At 37.8% G+C, this 25,597-nt stretch overlaps 1 protein-coding gene across 1 annotated transcript in view; it reads left to right on the top strand.

Annotated features, from left to right (window-relative positions):
- Positions 1-25,597, top strand: part of LOC136864715 (protein CNPPD1) — a 164,028-nt gene that overhangs the window by 13,511 nt on the left and 124,920 nt on the right. Inside the window, exon 2 of the mRNA XM_067142047.2 lies at positions 21,773-21,869. Within this exon, the coding sequence (XP_066998148.1) occupies positions 21,773-21,869 (97 nt within the window). The remainder of the gene's footprint in view (positions 1-21,772; positions 21,870-25,597) is intronic.

The raw sequence follows: 25,597 nt of genomic DNA, 5'->3' as shown, positions 1-25,597 counted from the left end.
AGAGTCTCCCGCCAAATGTGAAGTGTGTGCTGTCATTCGATTTCTTCATGCTGAGGGGTGCAAAGCAGCCGAAATTCATTGACGAATGATTAATGTGTACGGTGAAACTTTCATGAGTGACAAGAAAGTGCGGCATCGGTACAGGAACTTTGAAGCAGGACATACAAATGTTCCTGATGCATGCATTCAGGAAAGGAAGCAAGTGTCAACCGACGATGATGTTCAGCGAGTGGATCAGGCGATTTGAGGAAATTGTTGGTTCACGATTTCTATGTTCAGTGATCTTGAAATTTCAAGGGTAGCTCTCTGTACCATCATGAGTGAGACTTCAGTACCGCAAACTCTGTGTGAGGTCGGTTCACAAGGTGCTGTCCAACCATCACAAAACACAGCGAATGGGCGCCGCCTTAATGTTTTGCCAGTACTACCATGCTGAAGGAGAAGATTTTTTTAACAAAATCGTCACAGGAGCAAAACATAGGTCCATTTCAAAAATGAAGAAACAAAAGAGCAATCCAAACAGTGGATGCATTCTTATTCCCAGAGTAAACCAAAGAAGTGCAAGCAAACCTTCTCCATCAGGAAGTGTATGGGCTACTGTGTTCTGGGACCAAAAATAAATTTCGTTGGTGGAATTCATGGAACGTGGCACGACCGTCACTGCAGCCTCGTACAGCGTGACTCTTCAACGTCTACGTACTGCAATTCGTAACAAGCGAAGAGGAATGTTGTCATTAGGCATTGTCCTTCTTTATGACAATATTTGGCTGCACACTTCAGCTGCAACAAAGACTCTCTTGCAGCGTTTTTGATGGGAAGTGTTTGATCACCCACCATACAACCTGGACTTGGCTCTCTCTGATTTTCATCTCTTTGCTCACATGTAATGCTGGCTAGGAGTACAGCATTTTGGCACAGAAAATGAGCTTTAGGCCAGCATAGAGAAGTGGCTGAAAGCACAGGCTGCTGCCTTCTATGACGAGGGTATTAGAAAGTTGGTGGCCCGCTACAACAAATGTCCGTCGGAGAGGTGACTGTAGAGAAGTAGCTGGATGGTGTAGCTAAATGTTGCAAATAAAACATTTTTGATTTTCACTGTGGTTTAAATTTCATGATCAATCGGACCTTGAAGGAAAAAAATAGCCTTCGTTCATGCCGTTGGATTACTTTAAACTTTTCATATTGGTTACTTATTTGGCATAGTGCTGAGTTTTCCCTGGTGTTGATAATCCATTTTATGATGGTCTTACACGATATGAAGTTCATTCCGTATTGATGTCGCTTTCACAAAGTAAATGTTTACTAAATCCTCCTATTAAATACAATATATTTCATCTATTAAGATAATTTTTAAATTATCCATACATGTTTCAACTCGTGTGAATCATCTTCAGTGGATATTTAAATTAAAACGTATGTGACATTTAAAAACAGAGTCTGATAAAATTATATACAAATTTCCTAAAATTACTCTATTGTAAATTCATTGTGGCATATTGGTGTTATTAAAAACACTCTTACGAAATATAGACATATGTCCTTCTGTACAAATAACATCTTGTTATGTATTATTAATGTCTTAAAAATATTTTCTTTGGGCTGAATTCCTTATAAAACTTGTTGATGTTGGTTGTACTGTAATTAGTATTTTGAGGTAACATAATTACAGGTGTACTGTTGATATTGGCGAGAGTCTAATGGAAGTGTATAATATGTAATGGAAATGATATTGCTGGAGTACAAGCCGGTAGAAGTGAAAGCAAACACTCGCAAAAATATAGAAAAAAGGTAGAAAAAACGATCTCAGGACATATATATCTCTGCTATCTGGCAGGGTTCTGTTGGTAAAGGAGTCTTTTTCTCAATTGTTGTGTTGTGACTGACGAGGTTTTGTTAATGGTAGTGGTGAGGAGTAATGTTGAGGGGAGTATGGCTTATACTGGGGATATTGGAAGGAGGTATAGTTGGAAGGAGGAATGTATGTGGAAGGGGGTGTTGGCCTTGTATGCTGGTGGGGTGGGACTTGTCGAAAAGGTGCTAATATATTTCTTTTTTCATTGATTTCATTTAAATTGCACAAAAGGTTCTTGTATTGATCAATACTGATGTAATTCTCAGATATTTTCTAGAATATTGAGTAATGGGCCCTTTTGTTCAAGACGTATAATCATCAGATCCTGATCTATTGTAGTGTAATTATGATTGGCATTTTCATGATTAGGACTCATGGTTGAGAAACGGTTATGTTTTTTCGCATTGCGATGTTCTGTTAATCTTGTAATAAAATTTATGACCTGGTTGTCCGTTGTATGAGGATTCACATGTTTGAAACTCAAGTTTATATATTCGGGCATTCATGTATTTGTTATTATTAATGATGTGCGACTTGAAGACTGATCTACAGGTACTATTCGTTATAAACATTATTTGTATATCATTTTATTAAACTCTGTTTTTAAATGTAAGATATATTTTAATTTAAATATCCACTGAAGATGACTCACACGAGTCAAAAATGTATGGATAATTTAGAAACTTCATCGTAATAGATGAAATATATTTTATTGAACAGGAGGATTTAGTAAATGTTTATTCTGTGAAAAAAAAAAGTGATGGTCTAGATAAATTCTCTCGTATGTGCCTGACCACCTCGCAGGGCAGATGTTACAGGAGGAAGTAACTAGGAGATTTCCACGAGCGGATATCGGATGTTTCAAGATATTGACCAGAAAATTAAAATCCACAGCCTGTTTCCAGTCATTTGACTGAGTCAGGAATGGAATGAATGAAGCCCCCATGTAGCAGCGAGGATAGGAATTGTGCCGGCTGCTGAAGCCTGTCGCACTCCTCTATTGACCAGAAGCTTAGAACAATAATATTATTTGTAATCGATAAAACGCTTTCACATCTAATACTTTATACATCATATTCCACAAACAGCTCATATTTTACAGTTTAAAATGTGGTATGTACTACGTGTGAAGTGGTTGAAGTGGCATGGTTTTGTTTACACTTAGGGTTCATTCCAACCAGGCATGTTCAATTCTACCGTCTGGTAGTGATGGGATAATTGAATACAAAATAATTGCCTATTCAAATATTTCATTTTATTCGATTATCTTTTCCATTCGGTTATTTGGTTATTCGATTAGTTTTTGGATTTGAAATTACATTCGAATGATTGGGGCAATTGAATACCGAATGCCTTCGAAATAATCAAATGAAAAGTAATCGTAATGTTATCAACTCGCCAATCTCATTGCAGGGAAATTAAAATGACCTATCTCCATTCCCTTATGGCAAGTGTGTGGTTTGGATGAACGGTCTATGATAAACTTTTATTATTATTTATAAATTTCATTTTCTGTATTGACAGATTCAAAGTATAGATAAGAAATGTGTTTTTCCACCATTCAATACACAATTTATTTTAATAGATTAAACTAGTACCGGTTTCGGCTCATTAACGGCCATCATCAGCTAGTACGTGATTTGTTTTAGCCATTAGACAATTCACAAGTTGTTATTGTATTAGGCATCCGGATGTCTAATGGGGGATGGAAATGTATACAATAGCATATAATTAAAATATCAGTAGTCAGGGTAAAAAGTTACAAATTAGAACATGAGTATATAAAACGTATTAAAAACACACAGGCCACAATATATAACATTTAAAAAGTTTCAACACATTAAAATGGTACGTATAGGTAGACACTTGTTAAAATTTTCAATTCATGCTACATAGATTCCATTCTTCTGTCCTCTGTGCAGTTCCTTTGCTTCTAAGTTATGTTGATTTTAGCTGTGTAAGGTAATCTTCGAGAACATTCTGAAACTGGTATACGTCTTATTGATATGGGCCTTTGTCATCAAGAAATTTTGTTGTGTTATATATTCCAACTTGTGATATACTATGGCAAGTTTCAATATAGCAAACAGCAGGTCTCGAGCTTGTATTTGGAAGTAGTTGGTGGCAACACCTCTCTCGTCTACGTTTGTTGTAGTCTGTAAAGATAAGGTGATATAAGTATGCCGGTAGTGTGTATGATAAACTTTCCGAAAATAATATAAACTTGTGCACTCAGATGCCATTACTAAAAATGCATAGATTAATAGGCCGTATTTCGCAGGGCATGGTTCATGTTTGTGGGTTACTGTAGTCACGTCCTAGTTCGTGAACCATGGGCAACGGCTGAGTGGCCTAGTAAGTGGTCCTGAGAGTCGGGATACCACTTGCTATGGAATGGGAGTGGGCATCTCGGACATATTCTGAGTCATGGCCCTCCTTGTGCTCAGGCGGCTAGGACTATACAATTCACCGGTGGTCCATAACCCGTTAGAGGAGAGATCCTCACTTGGACTATGTGCAAGTAGGGTACCATCCTGCTTCATGAATTTACCGAGCTCAGAACATTTTAAGTAAGCCTCGGACCGATGGCAGTAACAGAGTCCCACTCCCATTTGACAGGCGAGGGACTCCTTGGAAACAACTTGGCAAACGAAGTGGAATTTGATGGGGAGCTATCAATATTAATGGGGCTCGTGGAAGAAAGAAAGTAGAACTGGCTGAGTCAGCAAAGAGGATGCATCTGGATGTGCTAGGAGTAAGTGATATTCCGGTAAGGGGAGATAATGAGGAAGAGAAAGGAGATTATAAAGTGTACTTGACGGGTGTTAGAAAGAGAAGGGCAGAGTCTGGGGTAGGGCTCTTTATCAGGAATACCATTGCACGCAACATAGTTTCTGTTAGGCATGTAAATGAGCGAATGATGTGGGTAGATTTGTCAGTTGGAGGAATTAGGACAAGAATTGTGTCCGTGTATTCACCATGTGAGGGTGCAGATGAGGATGAAATTGACAAGTTTTATGAAGCATTGAGTGACTTCGTGGTCAGGGTCAACAGCAAGGATAGAATAATGCAAATGGGCGATTTCAATGCGAGAGTTGGAAATAGAACTGAAGGATACGAAAGGGTGATTGGTAAATGTGGTGAAGATATGGAAGCTAATGGGAATGAGAAGCGTTTGCTGGACTTCTGTGCTAGTATGGGTTTAGCTGTTACGAATCCATTCTTCAAGCATAAGGCTATTCACCGCTACACATGGGAGGCTAGGGGTACCAGATCCATAATAGACTATATCTTAACAGACTTTGAATTCAGGAAATCTGTTAGGAATGTACGAGTTTTTTGTGGATTTTTCGATGATACAGACCACTATCTGATCTGTAGTGAACTAAGTATCTCTAGGCCGAGGGTGGAGAAAGTGAAATCTGTCTGCAAACGAATAAGGGTAGAAAATCTCCAGGACGAGGAAATTAGACAGGAGTACATGGATATGATTAGTGAGAAGTTTTGAACAGTAGACAGTAAGCAGGTTCAGGATATAGAAAGTGAATGGGTGGCATACAGGGATGCTGTAGTAGAAACAGCAAGGGAATGCCTAGGAACAACTGTGTGTAAAGATGGGAAAAGGCGAACATCTTGGTGGAATGATGAAGTGAGAGCAGCCTGTAAACGTAAAAAGAAGGCTTATCAGAAAAGGCTCCAAACAAGGGCCGAGGCGGGCAGGGATTTGTACGTAGATGAAAGAAACAGATCGAAACAAATAGTTGTTGAATCCAAAAAGAAGTCATGGGAAGATTTTGGTAATAACCTGGAAAGGCTAGGTCAAGCAGCAGGAAAACCTTTCTGGACAGTAATAAAGAATCTTAGGAAGGGAGGGAAAAAGGAAATGAACAGTGTTTTGAGTAATTCAGGTGAACTGATAATAGATCCCAGGGAATCACTGGAGAGGTGGAGGGAATATTTTGAACATCTTCTCAATGTAAAAGGAAATCATTCTGGTGGTGTTGGAAACAGCCAAGCTCATGGGGAGGAGGAATATGATGTTGGTGAAATTATGCTTGAGGAAGTGGAAAGGGTGGTAAAAAAACTCCATTGTCATAAGGCAGCAGGAATAGATGAAATTAGACATGAAATGGTGAAGTATAGTGGGAAGGCAGGGATGAAATGGCTTCATAGGGTAGTAAAATTAGCATGGAGTGTTGGTAAGGTACCTTCAGATTGGACAAAAGCAGTAATTGCACCTATCTATAAACAAGGGAACAGGAAGGATTGCAACAACTATCGAGGTATCTCATTGATTAGTATACCAGGCAAAGTATTCACTGGCATCTTGGAAGGGAGGGTGCGATCAGTCGTTGAGAGGAAGTTGGATGAAAACCAGTGTGGTTTCAGACCACAGAGAGGCTGTCAGGATCAGATTTTCAGTATGCGCCAGATTAATTGAAAAATGCTACGAGAGGAATAGGCAGTTGTGTTTATGTTTCGTAGATCTAGAGAAAGCATATGACAGGGTACCGAGGGAAAAGATGTTCACTATACTGGGGGACTATGGAATTAAAGGCAGATTAAAAGCAATCAAAGGCATTTGTGTTGACAATTGGGCTTCAATGAGAATTGATGGTAGAATGAGTTCTTAATTCAGAGTACTTATAGGGGTTAGACAAGGCTGTAATCTTTCACCTTTGCTGTTCGTAGTTTACATGGATCATCTGCTGAAAGGTATAAAATGGTAGGGAGGGATTCAGTTAGGTGGAAATGTAATAAGCAGTTTGGCCTATGCTGACGACTTGGTCCTTTTTTTGCTAGTTGCTTTACGTCGCACCGACACAGATGGGTCTTATGGCGACGATGGGAGAGGGAAGGGCTAGGAGTGGGAAGGAAGCCTCCATGGCCTTAATTAAGGTACAGCCTCAGCATTTGCCTGGTGTGAAAATGGGAAACCAAAGAAAACCATTTTCAGGGCTGCCGACAGTTGGGTTCGAACCTACTATCTCCCGAATACTGGATACTGGCCGCAATTAAGCGACTGCAGCTATCGAGCTCGGTTGACTTGGTCTTAATGGCAGACTGTGCCGAAAGCCTGCAGTCTAATATCTTGGAACTTGAAATTAGGTGCAATGAGTATGGTATGAAAATTAGTCTCGAAGACTAAATTGATGTCAGTAGGTAAGAAATTCAACAGAATTGAATGTCAGATTGGTGATACAAAGCTAGAATAGGTTGATAATTTCAAGTATTTAGATTGTGTGTTCCGCCAGGATAGTAATATAGTGAGATTGAATCAAGGTGTAGTAAAGCTAATGCAGTGAGCTCGCAGTTGTGATCAGCAGTATTCTGTAAGAAGGAAGTCATCTCCCAGACGAAACTATCTTTACATCGGTCTGTTTTCAGACCAACTTTGCTTTACGGGAGTGAAAGCTGGGTGGACTTAGGATATCTTATTGATAAGTTAGAAGTAACAGACACGAAACTATCAAGAATGATTGCTGGTACAAACAGGTGGGAACAATGGCAGGAGGGTGCTCGGAATGAGGAGATAAATGCTAATTTACGAATGAACTCGATGGATGAAGCTGTACGCGTAAACCGGCTTCAGTGATGGGGTCATGTGAGGCGAATGGAGGAAGGTAGGTTACCTAGGAGAGTAATGGACTCTGCTATGGAGGGTAAGAGAAGTAGAGGGAGACCAAGACGACTATGGTTAGACTCGGTTTCTAACGATATAAATATAAGAGGTATAGAACTAAATGAGGCCACAACACTAGTTGCAAATCGAGGATTGTGGCGACGTTTAGTAAATTCTCAGTGGCTTGCAGAGTCAACGCTGAAAGGCATAACAGTCTATAGTGATTATGTATGTATGTATGTATGTGGTAACGCGAAACGCAATGCTATATCGTATCGACTACTTCGATCACCAAATTTATCCAGTTATAAATTAAAATTCTTCAGAATTTTGGGGGGGGATGAAGATTAACATGAACACAAGCATGGGAAATGAGGCAGAATATTAATGCAAATATTTCTAGATAATAACAATATTCACAAACTAACAGAACAATAATACAGCTTGTCACTCAAATACATTCTTGAAGAAGCCTTATGTACGGAGTTTTCAATAATATTCACAAGTAAACAGAAAACTTGAACTTCATTCATAAATAAATATTTTGAAGGAATGTTTTATGTACGAAGCTGTCAAATATAATCACAGGTAAAAAAAAATAGAACTTGCTTCGTAAATACATTTTCTTAATAAATGTCCTATTACTGTACCTTATGTATTTCATGTGAAAAGCTCTACCACCAGATGTACTGCCTGAACAGCCTCCACTGGGAAATGTAGTTCTCTGAAGGAATGCCCGGTTTCTAATCTCATTTATTGATATAAAACCATCTACCATCTTCACGCCTTAGTACCTCCGAAGACTACCAAACTCTACCTTTTTCATAGGAAAAAATGGATGGTGTCAGACACTTTGAAAAATGAAGGTATTGGCCAAGAAAGACAGGGCCATGAAGGGCGTAAAAATAGACTCCGTAGGCTTTGGAAACCTAATACCATCAGGGTCGGAAAAGAACAAGAGTTGTCTAAGGAAGGTCGGTTAGGATAGAAAATGAAGGCAAGGAGCCTGGCACAAATGGGTGAAAGCAGTGCTTGGACTCAGCTAGGGGCACCGCGGTTGCCAACCCACGCTCGCGCAATCAATCAGTCAATCATATGCATTTAGGGCAGTCACGCAGGTGGCATATTGCTTATCAGTTGTTTGCCTAGTCTTTTCTTAAATCATTTAAGAGCATGTGGGGCTCCTTTTAGTCGCTTCTTACTACAGGCAGGGGATCCCGTGGATGTTATTCTACCACCTCAACCCATGGGGTAAAATAATGGATTTGAATGAAAGAGACACAGGTGTATTATCATCACCACTACCGCCATCAAAAGATATTGCTGTGGTCCTAAAGGTAATATAATGCATTATTCCCCTTTGATAAATTTATAATAATGGCATGTGACCTCCGGAGTGGCCTATAGTTGACGCAGTATAGGTGACCTGCACGTCTGTGAGGACGGGGCGCTACCTAAAATGAAGTCTAATGCTGGAGATGGCAGAGGCAGAGAGCAATTAAGTAACAAAAGTTAAGATCCCCGACCCTACTGAGAATCGAACCTGGGACCGCTAGGACCAAAGGCCAACATGCTAACCTTTTATCCATGGAGCCGGACAACATAAGATTAAAGTAGGTACATTGCCTGATGCTAGTTAAAAGAAATTGTCAATTGGTAGTACTGAGGCTTAGTTCCATTATGTAGCCAGAAGACTGCATTTATTTAAATAAGGAGCTTTATTGTACAGATATTAAACATTCAGACAATTCACACAGTTTCAACATTTGGATATTCATTAGGTAAAAGGCATCTTTCTGTTTATCATAAGAGTTCATCTGTTCACTTATTTCAGTCGATTATCCGTCCAGCACGCTTAAACCAAAAATTCATTCATGACGCATCCGATTATTCTATACGATACAACTGAATGATATTTGAAACTCATTCAATTACTTTATTTGATTATTTAAATAATCGGGTGGAGGTTAATTGATCATTAAAATATTTGATTATGCCATCACTACAACCGAATGATATTTGAAACACATTTGATTATCTACATAATCAGATGGAGGTTAATTTATTATTAAAAGGATTTGATTATCCCATCACTACCGTCTGTACTGCTTATTGCTCCTTGACCAGCCAGGCAAGAAAAGAGTGAGGAGTACTGCGTTAAGGCAAGCAAATTGTTTCAATCAGTCATTACTGATCTGCATTTAGGCCAGTCGCTCAGGTGGCGGATTGCCCTATCTGTTGGTTTCCTAGCCTTCTCTTAAATGATTGCAAAGAAATTGGAAATATATTGAACATCTCCCATGGTAAGTTATTCCAATCCCTAACTCCCCTTCCTACAGATGAATATTTACCCCAATTTGTCCTCTTGAACTCCAACCCCATTTTCACACCAGGCAAATGCTGGGGCTGTACTTTAATTAAGGCCACAGCCGCTTCCTTCCAACTCCTAGGCCTTTCCTATCCCATCGTCGCCATAAGACCTATCTGTGTCGGCGTGACGTAAAGCCCCTAGCAAAAAAATTGAACTCCAACCTTATTTTCATATTGTGATCTTTCCTACATTTGATGACACCACTCAAACTTATTCGTCTACTAATGTCATTCCACGCCATCTTTCCACTGACAGCTTGGAATATAAAGTCCAATAATAGACCAACTATATTGGTATTACATGCCGCTCGGTCAAGCAGCCTGTCTCCTTTCTCCCGAGTCTGCCCAGCCCAAACTTTGCAACATAGGTACTCTAGTAGGGGTCTTACCAGAGATTTATATGCCCTCTCCTTTACATCCTTACTACAACCCTTAAATACCCTCATAATCATGTGCAGAGATCTGTACCCTTTGTTTACAATCCCATTTATGTGATTACCCCAATGGAGACCTTTTGTAATATTAACACCTAGGTTCTTACAATGATCCCCAAAAGGATCCCATATATTTTTAATAATTATTATATTAAAATACATTGTGATGTGATGATTGTGACTCGAGTATCTATTCAAAGTAACTGAGAAGATCTCATAACTACTGTATTATCACATCAATACATCAATTTTCTAAATAATCAAAACTGAGTATACCCTTTATTTTTCTCTATTTTCGTCTATGATACACTGTATTGAATACTTTATAAAGCAAAAAATTAAATTTATCCTCCTAATTCAATACAAAACATGATTTCATCATTAGATGGAGCAATAAAATTCAAACATGTTTTGATTCGTTTGAGCCATCTTCAGTAAAAAGGGGGGGGGGGGTAGTTAAAGTATTCTACATAATATAAGTTAAGAATGTGCTAAAAACATAATGAAAGAACAAATGAAAAACAAAAAAAAGGCAGATGGAAATAATAACAATATACAATATTTACATCGCTAGATGGAGCGGTAAATAACTTGCTGAGAAGAAATTCAGTGAACAAAGGGTTAATATAAAACATATTGAAACCAAAAAATATGCTAAACTTAAGGAAAGAAAAGAAAATATAAGATAAAAAATGAAACGACACAATAAGTGCTATTAGTGAGGTTGCGAACCTCTTAGATTGAAATGTTTTAGTTAGATAACACATCAAAAACAGGACGAAATCACTGTGTTGAAAATTCAGGCTAACAGTACGTCTGTGTAGAAACACCATCCCACGAATGACTAGGAGGGGAGCGAAAAAGCTTGAGAAACCAAGTTTGAGAGGAGACAATATGCCAGGTGAAATTATATGATGTGTTCGGGAAAAAACACCGCTGAATTTAAAATTTTAGAATAGCAACATTCTCTATTTCTTCTCAGTTTTGCGGTCCTGTTCTCGAAGATTATTTCCAATGTTGGCTAGGTGTGTTTGCCTTATTTTAAATGGTTGGGAGGGCAGCGACAAAATTAAGAAGCTGTGTTAGAGGAATAACAGCTGCATGGTAAACTGCAAGTGACCATTATGGAAACCGTCAGTGAAGTTCCAATCTGTATTGAATATTCACTATTATCAAACCAACAATAATCTTCTATAGAACAATTAATCTACACTCATTTATACTTTTCATATTAATATATCCCTCTCTGGACCTAGGTTAGACTGTTTATCTCCTAAGAGCCCTGAACAGCTGAAAATTCTCCTACTTGGGATATTTGTAGCTGGAAGCACTTGCTTTGCTATGATTGCAAAATGTGAAAATGCATCCCTGCTGTTTCTCCACCACTGAAGTAAATTATTGTCAGCCAGCGGATCTATATATATCTGTCGATCAACTTCATTATGATCTGATAAATCTATTGCTTGCTCCTCAAATAGACTTTTTTTCTTTGGCACTGTAGTTGCATTGTTGTTTCTTCAGCTTGAAATCATGTCCTCCCTGTTGAATATCAATGAGTTGTGTGCTTGAAATTTGACAGGGAAGGCATGATTTCCCTCTTTTAATCACATAAGTTTAATTGAATCCTATTTTAGTCCCCACATATTTAGTAGCTGAAGATGTCCTACATTTGGACGAAACATATTCTACTAATTTTTATCATGTAATTCTTCACTGATTAAATGTTGTATTGAAAAAGTGGAACTATAGCATTCTTTGTATATATTCAATTATTGATGTGTTGTGTTACGTTACATAATTAAAATACAATTTATTTTTCAGAAGAAAATATGCCTCATTATGATGAAAACTAGTTTTTCATCAATTTCTGCATTAGCTGTGGAGTTGCTCAAGATATTGCAAAATTATTTCAAATAAGTGAGCATCATGGGGGTAAATTAAAGAAAACATCGAATATGAGTAATTCGGACAATTCTGAAACCTATAGAAGTTTTCCCATTCTCTTATTTTATTCATATTTTGTGCTTAAATACAGAGATAAAGTAGAGGTTAAATCACTAGGTATGAAAAATTGTTTATAGGTCTCAACATCTAAATTTCATGTTAATATGGTCTAAATTACAAAACTATAAATTGTATAATTATATAGACTAAATATTGTGTTTGTTAATACTTATATAAAATATGGTGTAATTATTGGGGGATAATATCGATGATATATATGTTGATTCCCATAGGGAATCTGCAATATTTGGAAACTTTTACACGGGACCTACAGAGGAGTGTCCCTTGGACTCTCTTATACGCAGATGATGTTGCACTTGCTGATACCACCAGAAATGAATTACAGCATGAAGTTGAAGATTGGAACAGCCGTCTTTCACAGTACGGTCTTAGACTCAACAAAAAGAAGCTGAATACCAGGAAACCATTCCAAGCAACGGCTTAATTCAAGATGATGGAGAGGCCTTAACAAAGGTTTCTGGGATCTCGCCTACAGACTGATGGTGGGAGACATGATGAAGTGCGAAGTAGGATAAAGGCAGCATGGATGAGATGGAGGGAAGTCACAGGCGTACTCTGCAACTGAAGAATGCCACTACATGTGAAGTCCAAAGTATACCGTATGGTAGTACGTCCGGTTGCTTTATACGGTGTTGAATGTCGACCAGCTGACAAAGCTACAGAGCGCCAATTACACACCGTGGAAATGCGCATGCTCTGATGGTCGATGGGCATCACACTCCTGCATTATGTCAAAAACACCGAGCTCTGTAGCTGCAGTCGCTTCAGTGCGTCCAGTATTCGGGAGATAGTAGGTTCGAACCCCACTGTGGGCAGCCCTGAAAATAGTTTTCCGTGGTTTCCCATTTTCACACCAGGCAAATGCTGGGGCTGTACCTTAATTAAGGCCATGGCCGCTTCCTTCCCACTCCTAGCCCTTTCCTCTCCCATCGTCACCGTAAGACCTGTCTGTGTCGGTGCGACGTAAAGCAACTAGCAAATGGACATTGCACACATCACTGAGAAGGCTCAGGAATAACATCTCCACTGGTATGGTCACGTCCTGCGTGCTGCGTGTGGAACAGTTGCCAATTTCACCCACACCTTTTAAATTAATGAGCAACGACCACGCGAACGTCCAAAGCAGCGCTGGTATGAGCATGACACAGTGAATGCTGATATAAAGACTATGGATTGGACCACATGATGCCCAAGACCATGCAAAATGGTGAGCCAAGATTAGAACAGCGGACCCTGCACCAGCGGAACAACGCTAGGAAGAAGAGGAATATCAAGGAAATTTTGTGTGGTAATATTTTACACTCCTCTTCATATTTCAGCTTTCATTGGACTGTGTTACTCCAATTCCATGGAGAAAAGGCACTGCCAAAAATCCACAAGACCCATTATAAATGATAGGAACAGCCCTCTTTATAAATTGGCACAGTACATCCAGAAATTTCTTCAACAGCATTACAGATTTACTGCTAACAAATCTATAAAGAATTCCTTAAAACTGATTGAGCTAAATAAATTCGGATTACAAGTCCATCACACCATACATTCTTTCGATATAGTTAATGTTTCCTAATGTAAAGACTAATAAATTACTTCCCATTATCAAAAAGGATCTGAAGACTTATAGTCATTTGAGTATTCTGGAAATTGAAGAGTTTATGACTATCCTAAAATTGCTTATTAATAACAACTATTTCGTATTTGACCAAATCATCTCTAAACAAGATGGCCTAGCAGTGGGGTCACCGGCCTCGGGGATTCTGGCAGAAATGTATTTCGATTTTTTAGAGGATACATTACTAATTAATGACAACAAATTCAAGAATATACTATTTTGGTTTAGGTACATGGATGACACGTTCATGATACTAGGTGAACGGGTAAAGTGACGCTGTAACCATTCTCTATAATCTTAATATACAATGGACACATATAAAGTTCACTCTGGAATCCAAAAAAGAGAAGTCAATTAATTATTTGGACCTCAAGATTAAAAGGCACTCTTCCTCATTTTCTTTTGGCATTTATAGAAAGCCTACACAGACAGCTGTAACAATCAGGCAAGATTCATCGCACCCGAAATTGCATAAATATGCGACTTACAGTAGCCTGGTAGATCGTGCGTTTGGGGTACCAATGTCTAAGTGCAATTTAAACAAAGAACTGAATATCGTCCGGTTAATGGCCAAGGCTAATGGATTTGAAGAGGACTTCATAGAACGCATAATAAGTTTAAACATCGCCCTTGCACCACTTTGATCAAAGATAAACCAGAAATAAAAGGTGTTTCAACATTTACATTCAATAAAGATGTTTATAAGATCACTAATATCCTTAAGAAGTGTAACATTAGGATCTCATTCAGAACGGATAATGAAGCACAGAGGTATTACATAATGCAACAGCAATTAATAGAATTAATCCTTACTCCAAATCAGGATTATATAAGTTTAGATGCAATGATTGTGGCTGCGGATATGTAGGACAAACTAGACAGATTTTCAGTATTATATATAATGAACATCTTAATGCTGTGAAACAACAGATTTTCAGCTGTAGGCCAGCATGTCCATGACGTTAAACACAAGTTCACAAGCAGAGAACAAGATCTTGAGATTATGGAGACGCTCAACAAGGGGCCTGTGCTTGACGTTACAGAGGCGTGTTTCATACACTTAGATCAATATTTCAATGCCAGTCTTAATCTAAAAAAAATTTCAGAAAAATCAAGGTTTTTATTTGATTTCTTGATTACGTTGTTGACAAATATAAAATTGCCAAGAAATACTACTGTTCTTTGTGCATTACGTAATAGTTTTTCGTTTTATTGCTTTCGTCCGCAGCGTCCTCCAGACCCCTCCTTCGCTATCACTCCACAGGCAACTCTTTCTGATACCCCTATTACCCCTCCCTAATGCTTCTCAGCGTCAAGCACATGACACAGAACAGGCCCCACTCGTTGTGTAACAGTCGCCGAGTTAGGCCTACGGCCGTTTGAGGGGAGTTCTACAAAAAGTAAGCTCAACAGTTTGACAGGGTTTGTAATACATCTCCCTTTGTTTAATTGGGTTTTCATCATTTGCAGGCATCCAATATTGAACTGAGAAGCATAGTCCTTGATATACTTGTTACAATTCCACCATATCAGGTTACAACACAGCTAAGCATAATAAGAAAAACACTTCGGCCTCTGGCACCCAGTTTTAGAAGATGGCACATTTTATTGTGTATATCATAAACGAAAGTCAACACGAGTTTTTATTGGTGTAATATGTTTTTCATGTAAAACAGTTTAACATTAATTTCAATAGCAACAAATTTGAATCTAGACCCATACCTTTCAACTTAGTGATTATTTCTGATCTTGAAGATCAGAGACATTAAAATGACACACAAGGTGTAAAATAGTAATTTAGCAACACCAAATGAAAAGAGTGATCGAACTTAAGATGGAAAATCTTAAGGTTGTTTGTTGTTTAACTGTTTTTGGCCTATAAATTTGTTAACTGGTAGTAATACAACTCAATTTTATTTCGGGCCTATTCATAATTTAATGTAATGTCTAAAGGAGCAAGTTGTGTAAGTAATGTTGAGATGTATTTTATATTAAAAGCCGGTTTCTCTTTAACACAGCTGATGATGGTGTTGTAAAAACATCGAAACTGGTACTGCTAATAAAGTTGATTATGCTGTAATACAATCAGACATTGTTTTCGTATTGAATTGGTGGAACCTTTCAGATATTATAAGTTTTTGTAGAACGATACGTACAGTAAATGCGTCCATGTACTGGCAACGAACTGCGTGTAGGAAAGAACCTTTACCTTATTCTCTGGCTGGAAAGATTAGCCGAATTGCATTCCCTGAGTGATGCTGTTCACTTCAAGATTTCTGTCAATGACATTACATCTTCATATTCGCGAAGATGGAAAATGTTGCCCAATTCTTATAAACATAATATAACCTAGGGTTGGATTGGAGAGGGATTAGAGGGCTTTTAGAATGAACACATTTGCGTCTTACAAGTTGCGGTACCTACTTAAACTTTAAGTACATGCGCTGGTGTATAAAGTACACCACCTATAATAAAGAAGGTAATTTTTCTGTTGTGTTGTTTCTGTGGGCTCTTAGGCACCATCTAACCTATCTCTGAAATGTTCGCTACAACTACAAGCAGTATAAAAATAGTTGTTGGATTCGATATTGCTGATTCATGAGAATAAACGAGTTGTTGTGTACTATGGTGAACAAAGTACATCGCGCATGTAGTCATGCAAGTGCAGTATTAATTCACTTATATTATGCACTGTGTTCCTTTTTACATGGTTTTTTATAGAACTTGAAACTACCTCTGTGTCCTTACGGTTCTGCTTTTGTGGGGCTTGGATACGAGTTAAGTCTGAAACGGCTTACTGAAATCTAATAGGCTACAGAGCAAAAAGAAGAAGAATTGGAAGAAGGGATTGGAGGGGACGTAGATACATCTGGAGACAAATTTATATAGGAAAATGATCATGATTTAGAATCAGAAGACGACTCAAGTGACTCAGGACATGAAAGGGATAATTCCGATAGCAGTGTAGACCGTGATATTCGGAATGAGTATTTTGTGGGGAAAGATGAAGTAATCCGGTGGAGTAAAAGCCCATTGAGAAGTAAGTTAAAGTAAAAGTAGTAATTATAATATTGTACGAGTATTTCCTGGTCGACAGCCATGTGAGCGGAATATTGTGGATGAAAGAAGTGCTTTGAAATTCTTTTCACTAAGGACATTATTCAACATATCCTTGCATGGACAAATTTGCTGATAAGAAAAATGCAGGAAATCTGTGATCCTACTCGAAAAGCAAAGGATACTACAAAGACCGAATTACTGGCATTCATCATAGTAATGGTCTATAATTGCTACAAATGTGGTTTGGATACCATGAATAAATTGAGCGATACCTATACAGTATCAAGAAGAAGGAAGAGATGGCCTTTGGCTTTATTTTTTCAGTTGGTGAATATACCGGGAATGAACAGTCAAATCGTACACAGTTCAACACATATTGATAATTTCATAAACATCGAAGAGATTTTCTCACAGCCTTGGTTGAAGTCTTTGATGAAACCCCACCTTGAAGACAGAGCTGAACTTGGGAACCTGCCTGCAGACACCCAGCTCTTTCTGCGAAACTACAAATGGCAAGAGCTACAGCAAGAGGAATTCCCTCCAGCAAAAAGACGACGAGGTTTCTTCTCTTTTGGCAGACAGAAGAACATGGTGACAACGATAATATGCAGTGTGTATATGAGATCGGCATGTAAAGAACATGCGGTTATTGTGATCACTTGAGAGAATGCAACAATGGAGACAGTGGTGAAGGCACAGAGTGACTAGGGTGGAATGTGGCTGAAGTGATATAAATGAAATCTATTGCCCACATTTATGAACAACTCTTCCAAGTACTGTAGTTTCATTCCGGAATTCAGTTTAATGATATTTCACTACTTCTTCAAATTACGGACAATTTTTGTACTTTATGTAATGTTTTCACATTATTATTCAATAAACTATTATAAGTATGGTTAAATTGAACTATTCTGCTTGTAGAACAATTGATTTAATGTGCACAATCTATTAAAGATCAAACATTTAAGTGATTTCATGACGTCATTTACTTGGTGTACAAAATACACCACACGTTACTTATTTTATGTTAATAGGCATGTGTAGTCAAAGGTTAACTGCACATTTGGACATGATAAAATGAGCTAGGCCTAGAGCGAAATTTTAATCCATTGAATTCGTAAAATCCATAATAATCGGTACCGCTTCCATGTGAGAAATGTAGAAACTATGGAAAATCCATAGTAATTGGCATCCCTGCATTATAATTTCAAGGGGTACGGTACTAATTGCTCAGAATGTGTCCATTTTTCCATAAAATAACAGAACAGATGGGGAAGTAGAGATACGAGCAAAGAAATACAAAGCTGTAATTAAATTAAATAATTGATTTTTTAAATAATTGTAACAATCCGAACTGTGGAGTAAGACATAATTTAAATGAACTTCCACAGGGATATGAGTAATCATTTTTTTTTTGTTTTGTCCTCTTCATTTAACAGCTCCTTTGAGGTGAATTTGACGTGCAACTTTTGTTTCTTAGCCTACTCTTCTGCATGTACATCAGATGATATGAAAGACATTATGATAGTTATATTGAGAGCCAAAGGTTAACCAATGAAGTTACAACTGTTCCTTGGAGACCATGATGGTGGTTGTTAATGTTTTAAGGGGAAGTACAATTAGACAACTATCCTCTAACATTCATCAGAGGGGAGAAAATGGAAGGGGTCCAACACTTCAAAAAATGAAGGTATCTGCCAAAGAAAGACAAGGACCATGAAGGACTTGAAAATGAGACTCCCTAGGCCTCGATACCAACTACTGTCGGGGTAGGAAAAGAATGAGTTGACCAAGGGAGGTCAGATAGGATAGATGAAAGTGAGGAGCCAGACACAAGTAAGTGAAAGCAATTCCAGGACTCAACTAAGGGCCCTGTGGTCGCCAGCACACGCTCCCCAAGTTGAGAGCCCCTAGGGCTCAATTTAGTCACCTCTTACGACAGGCAGGGGATACTGTGGGTATTATTCTACTGCCCCCATGCACAGGGGTTTTTTTTGACCATGTCATGGAATATGACTCTCTCGTTTGTTTTTTTAGTAAAGTTTGATGGTTCAGTCAAGGGAATGGTAAACTGTCCTATTTTAGTTGTTAGATTAAATAAACCCTCTATAGTAAGTTTACTTTGTAATCATCTTATTACTAAATTTATTCATCAGGAGTGGATTTTATAACTGTATTAATTTTTTAAAGTTGAAATACAGGGCTACTTCTATATGGAAGCACAAGAAGCTGCTGTACCTTGCTGAAATATCATACTAGCAAATACAGATATCTTATCCTTTCACCAGGCCAGTAAAAAAAAATCATGAACTTGATTTATTTTTTAAATATAATTTGCTTTATGTTGCACAGACCCTGATAGGTCTCATGGCAACGATGGGTCAGGAAAGGGCTAAAAGTGGGAAAGAATCGACCGTGGCCTGGTGTGAAAATGAGAAACCTTGGAAAACTATCTTCAGGGCTGTCGACAGTGGTGTTCGAACCCAATATCTCCTGAATCCAAGCTGACAACTACGTGACCAACACCACTCAGTCACTCGCTTTGTGAATTCGATTTACAGTACATGGACTTTGCATGTTTGTCTCCTCATTTTTTCCCTCGGTAGTAATAGGTGAAAGGAGTCTCCGTGGCGGCAGAGCGCCGGCCTCTCACTACTGGGTTCCGTGATTCAAATCCCGGTCACTCCACGTGAGGTTTGTGCTGGACAAAGCGGAGGCGGGACAGGTTTTTCTCCGGGTACTCTGATTTTCCCTGTCATTCATTCCAGCAACACTCTCCAATTTCATTTCATATGTCGGTCATTAATCATTGCCCGAGAGGAGTGCGACAGGCTTTGGCAGCCAGCACAATTCCTATCCTCGCCGCTAGATGGGAGCTTCATTCATTCCATCCCTGACCCAGACGACTGACTGAAAACAGGCCGTGGATTTTAATTTTCATTAATAGGCGACATTTCTACATCACGACTGACCTATGGCGTGATCACAAGATGGGTGCATTTTATTATTCGGTGTGATCACAAGACGGGGATTATTTATTAGTAATTATTGAAACATAGTTTTTAATGATTTATGAAGGGATGTTTCTTACCACTTCATAAGTTAGCTGCAAAAGTACTGTTTGCGTATGGGCATGGTAGCAGAGTGGTAAAGTCACTGGCTCCTCACCTAGGTGACTGATTCAAATCCTGGCCAATGCATATGGTATTTTTGTAATGAAAAATCCCTGTGGTTTGGATATAACATAAAGCTGAATTACCAAGGTGATGACTGTGATGTCAACAGTCACGAAAAACAAGTTTGCTTGCTTTTACTGTACTTGTTTCCACCTACATTAGGGCTAGAGAAATCCCAGGCATCCATTTGTCATAGCAACGAAAAAATATGTAGGCATCTAATATTTATGAATGAACCTTCTTCTGACTTTTTTCCTCAGTTTCTTGGAGTTGACATTTAGTATGAATTTGGCTGATTTTTACTGCTGGATGCCCTTCCTGTTGCCAACCCTATGTGGAGGGATGTATCAATTATTGCATGTTGTTTCAGTTGGCTGGTAGTGTGATGTGTTGTATGTAGATGAGATGTGTATTAAGACTAACACAACACACAATCCTCATACTAGAGGAATTAACCATACGCAGTTAAAATACCCTACCCAGCCTGGAATCAAACCTGTGGCCCTCTGTACTGAAGGCAGCTATGCACTATTCAGCCAAGGATCTAGACTAAAAATAATGAATGAATTAATAAAATATTTAATTTTCTCAGGAAACTCATCAGTTCTATTGATGTCAACAGCTCCATGTGAAGGGGGATTTAGTACTATGAATCTACTTGAAAAAAAAAAAGTTGAGATTTTCGCTTCAGACAGATTGCATTAACCTGATGATGATCAATATTAATTTGCCCAGCCTTAAAATATTTTGAACCATCTGAAAATGAAAACCTACAACCTGCTTTCCAGTCATTGACCGGGTCAGGGATACAATGAATGAAATGATAATGGAGACTGTTGCTGGAATGAAAGATGACAGGGAAAACCGGTGTACCCAGAGAAAAACCTGTCCCGCCTCTGCTTTGTCCAGCACAAATCTCACATGGAGGGAGCTGAATTTGAAGTACGGTATCCAGGGGTGAGAGGCCGACGCGCTGCCATCTGAGCCACGGAGGCTCTACTTTGAACCAACTATGAGACATTTTAGGAAAAGCAAATAAAAAGGAATTAGTGATGATGGCTGATGGTGATAAGATTGAATTGCTTAACACTATAGAGGTAAGCAACTGAATTTAACTTATGATCCCTGGCCTGTAAGAAATTTTGCTGGCTACTAAATTTCCTTCCGATTTGTCCTGCACTGAACTACATACAGAAACAGTTATTTTTTCTTACAAAAATTTACGGGAGACTTAAAGGAATGTACTTTTTTGGGATATGTACCTTTCCAATAGTACTTCACCTTTCTCATAAGTGGTTAGTACCTTTGAAGTAAATATTGTCTCGTTATGCAAAGATCACAGTATTTTAAGGAGTGGACCACCTTTATCATTATTTTAGCTAACACAATTGTTTTCTTACCTCTATCTTTGCTATTAGCACAATGTCTGCCTGTTACATTGGTGAAGAGTAAGTTTTCATTGCAAAGAAAATAAATTACTGGAAAGAGTTTCTTATCTTTTTTTTTTTTTTTTCAGTTTGTGCATCTCTTTCATGTGCATCAGTTTGTTTGAAATTTCACAATAAATGCTTTACTGATTTTACCTTCATCTTTATTGATAGCTGTATTTTTAAATTTTAGGTGGTGGATGAAAATGACGAATTTATCTCAAGAATAAAGAAGACATTATACTATGGGAAACTACCTCGATCACAAAGGTTTAGTCTTCCAGTCTCAGGTAAATTATTTCAGATATCATCATATGGTAAATATAAAGTGACTTGTTTGCTGTTCAACACTTCTGAAAATGACATGCACTATTGAATGCTTAGCAGTCATTTTTATCATTGTCCTTTCTGTTTTACTAGTCTGCATTTTCTTGTCATGGAAAATTCATGTCCTTACCACGTCATTTTGATTCAGTTACACTTCTTGAGAAACCTCCTTATCGACAATCCTTGACGTACATGTGATTATGTGGATGTGATGAAATATCAATATTATCCTTCTTGCCATCATGGACTTTCAATAAATATTCAGAATGCGACTGTTTCCTTACTGGTGCTACAATTTCAGCGTAAATTCTGCCTACCATTAAGTTTGACATTCTGTTTATTGATAGTGCAGCACTCTGATACACATATGTTTACCAACTACTTACGGACCAACATTCTGGTCTGCACATGACACTGCTTACAGGGGAATATAAAACTTTTCATGATAAGTGTACATGATACTGTATATACTTGAATAATCCATGCACCCAAAATGTTTTCCATGCATAATTGTGTTAGGTAAATATAAGTTTACCATTATATGTATTAAAGTTCTACCATACTTATGAGTGATTCCGTGGTATTGGAAGGTAGGAACTGCACCTCTTTCTGCAACCTGTGACGTTACCGGTATAGTAGTGAATAACACTTTTTTTTCGCTTAAACAATGAAATAAAATGTCATTCATTGATATTTACGTACCTATTCTAACGTAAAATCAACTTCATAGTTCGTATCTCACTTTAACAGATTCACAACTAAGTATTTTTTTATTTTCCACCTTGTCGATACATTAGTTGCTTAAGGCAATTTATTGGTTAAAAGTGGTCAATATATGAATTTTTCATCTAAACAGTGTTATGTGGCTGAAGATGTTAATATACGAAACATGTATCACTTTTAACCAATAAATTGCCTTAAGCAACTAATGTATCGACAAGGTGGAAACTAAAAAAATACTTAGTTGTGAACCTATTCTAACATTCATCTCCTTTCATACCATCCTTTTCATCGCCATTGTCCTCATCCTCCTCGCTCCACAAGATGTCCTTGGTATTGTCGAGTGCATTTGTTGTACTATACTTCATGATACTCTTGACTATAAGTTCTTATGCAATTACTGGTGCTAGAACTTCAGCATGATAGCCTACATATGTGGCAGTTATATGAATTATAAGGAAAAATGAAATGGTTTGTATAGGTATCTTAAGACAAAAACATGTTCTGGAAGTGACATTCCGTTAATGGACAAGGGGGGTGTATGTGAGGACGTACAGAAGTATTTAATCTGCAGCATGCAAAGATTGTTGGATATAAGGATAATGTCCTGGTAGAGGAGGTGACTTCGTACTGGCAAAGTACTGAAATTTACCTATGATAATAGATATTTGCAAAAAGATACATAAGTTGAAAGACAGAAAAGCAGGTGGGATTGATAAGATTTCTGGGGATGTATCAAAGGCAATGATTTGGGATCTAGTCCTATATCCATACCTGCCAACTTTCCTGATATGGGCGGGAGACTCCCGATTTTCAACAGTTTTTTCCGCCTCCCGATTATTCTATTATTTTTCCCAATTTCAGTTTTTTGTTGTTGTATGTGAAAATCAAACATCTGTTTGCAAATCCCGCCATTCAAGCTTTGTACGCCAGTTGTCAGAAGTCCTTCGGTTATTGCCCGCTTTCAAATGAAATATTGACGTTTATTAATACGAAAAATACGCATGAATGTACGATGTTTATTGAAACCTGTATATCGATTGTCAATCTCTCATTCTCGTGTGGTATGTTTGTGTTCATTCACATCAGTCTAATTGATTCTAGGAACTAGTTGCTAGATTTGGAGTTTTTTTTTAATTTAGTGACAGAATTTCAAAGATAGGGACTAGTGACTTTTCCAGAGATTTTAGGAGCCATTTGGAGACAATTCTGGCAAATTTTAATTTATTACTTGATGAAAATAGCATTGTGCTTCGCATAATCGCGCGGGCGCGTGATGCAATATATTCATCTATGCATTTGCTAAGTAATGGCATGACTGATTCTCATGTGTGGAGCATGAGTTCATACTATTTTTGGATGGGTTATCAGAGACCGATCATCTTGTTCACATACTTTCTGTGAGGGAATAGAGATTTTACAATGCTTGGTAAACCTAAAGGTTCCACCTATTCAATACATTATCATAATGGTCTGTTTAGAACATCACATATTTATTTAACTTATTGTAAAATACATCTTTGGGACCGGTTTCGGCATTCCACTATGCCATCATCAGCCATTGAAAGTTTAATAGCAAGGAGCATTCAAAAAAGTAAAAATATGCTATAGAATCAGTATAGAATGTATGCTTAGCATACTTTTAACAGCAAGTCCTATTCTACATGATAAACATTAAAAATAGCTAGATAACATTGACCCATTGTACTATACAAATAACATGTCTTTTTTGAAAAAATACAGTATTATTTGGTGCGTCTAAAATTATTTTGTATATGAGTGAAAAAGTCTATGATTTGGTGTGGCTTATGTACAAGAAATTCATATGAAATTGATAAGTGATTCTACAAAGCATTTGCCATTTTAAACCACAGTTTTTTTTTACAGCAAGTCGTGTTCTACATGAATAGGTGGAACCTTTAGCTTTACCAAGCATTGTAAAATCTTGAGTCAATACGGTCAAAAAATGAAGTTTTTAATACTAAATAGGGAATAGAGATGTGTCATTTTTAGCCTTGTAGCCTCGTATAGCAACAGTCGGGTTTTGAGACAATGTGTTATAATATAATACCATAGTACTCCTGTATTGCGCAAGACATGTAGAATAAGCAGTTTTGACCAATTGTATTTCGTGATTTTTCCTAATTTTTGTATCAAAATCTCCTGATTTTTGGTTTTGTTAAGTTGGAAGGTATGTATATCTGAAATATTTGATTACTGTTTGCATGAAGGAGCTATACCAAATGAATTGAGAGTTGCAATTGTAGCCACAGTGTACACAAAATTTTCAGGGGTTTCACAGTAACATTTTTGTTCACGTCTCAAATGTACCAAAGTAGAATGCAAATCAGTACGATATAACTTACTTAAATCATTTCACTAAAAGTTCCTTTTACGGTTCCTTCTCCACTCATGATATGGTAGAACCCTTACAATCGAGGATGCATTTTTCCGAGACTAATTAGTGAGTGTACAACAAAACTAAAATTACGTCTGCTGGGCTGAGTGGCTCAGATGGTTGAAGCGCTGGCCTTCTCATGCCATCTTGGCAGGTTCGATAATGGCTCAGTCCGGTGGTATTTGAAGATGCTCAAATACGTCAGTCTAGTTTGGTGGATTGACTGGCACGTAAAAGAACTCCTGCAGGACTGAATTCCGTCACCTCGGCGTCTCCGAAAATCGTAAAAGTAGTTGGTGGGACTTAAAAGCAATAACATTATTATTATTATTATTATTATTATTATTAAAATTATGACTACTACTAAAATGTTTCCACTCCGTAACCTGATGCTGGGCCTCCTAGATACCAACCCCACTGTCTGAATGCAGATCTGAAAAGCCACAGTAAAGTCGTGGCCACTGTTAGCCGAAACTACTCATCTCGTTGAAAGTAAAATTCACAGTAACTTTGCTACAATGCTGTATTATAGTGAATATTAAAAGATGTAAACACTATTCTTGGTTTTACATA

Source organism: Anabrus simplex, chromosome 2, assembly GCF_040414725.1.
Source record: "Anabrus simplex isolate iqAnaSimp1 chromosome 2, ASM4041472v1, whole genome shotgun sequence".
Classification (NCBI taxonomy): Eukaryota; Metazoa; Arthropoda; class Insecta; order Orthoptera; family Tettigoniidae; genus Anabrus; species Anabrus simplex.
Note: the sequence above shows the minus strand (reverse complement) of the source record. Positions and strands in the feature narration are given on the sequence as shown.